This window comes from Seriola lalandi, unplaced genomic scaffold, assembly GCF_002814215.2.
Source record: "Seriola lalandi dorsalis isolate HSWRI2012SDOR001 ecotype SW California unplaced genomic scaffold, Sedor1 jcf7180001962869, whole genome shotgun sequence".
NCBI classification, from domain to species: domain Eukaryota; kingdom Metazoa; phylum Chordata; class Actinopteri; order Carangiformes; family Carangidae; genus Seriola; species Seriola lalandi.
Genome location: NW_019433538.1, coordinates 1 through 379, shown reverse-complemented (window position 1 = coordinate 379; position 379 = coordinate 1). Strand labels below are relative to the sequence as shown.

Below are 379 nucleotides of genomic sequence, written 5' to 3'. Positions count from 1 at the left end.
GGTGTGTGTAGATGAATGTGTGTAACTCACCTGCTACAACAGTCAGATTTAAGGTGGAGTTACGACGTCCTCTTGTGTTCTGGGCTTCACAGTAATAATTCCCACTGTGTTCAGGTCTGAGGTCAGTGATGGTGAAGATCTGTCCTGAAGCTTTTGGTGAGTCTTCATTCTCCTTGTACCAGGTGTAAAGACGTGTGCTGATCTCCTCCTCCCCATCTCATTCTCAGCTGTACAGTAATACTCTCCAGACTCAGAGGGCTGGATGGAGCTGAAGAAGAAGAGCTGTGGTTGTTGACTGGGAAGTTCACGGTCATTCTCCTTGTACCAGGTGTAATTAGCTGCTGGGTTAGCATCACTGCTACAGGTCAGATTCACTGAA

At 47.2% G+C, this 379-nt stretch overlaps 1 protein-coding gene across 1 annotated transcript; it reads right to left on the bottom strand.

Moving 5' to 3' along the window:
* Positions 1 to 30: 30 nt before the first annotated feature.
* On the bottom strand, positions 31 to 375 carry LOC147820369 (V-set and immunoglobulin domain-containing protein 10-like; the record flags this gene model as incomplete). Its single annotated transcript, XM_087179472.1, has 2 exons — positions 31 to 182; positions 329 to 375. Coding segments are annotated over 2 exons (199 nt in total), but the record flags the coding sequence as incomplete, so codon positions are not given.
* Between the last annotated feature and the right edge of the window lie 4 nt (positions 376 to 379).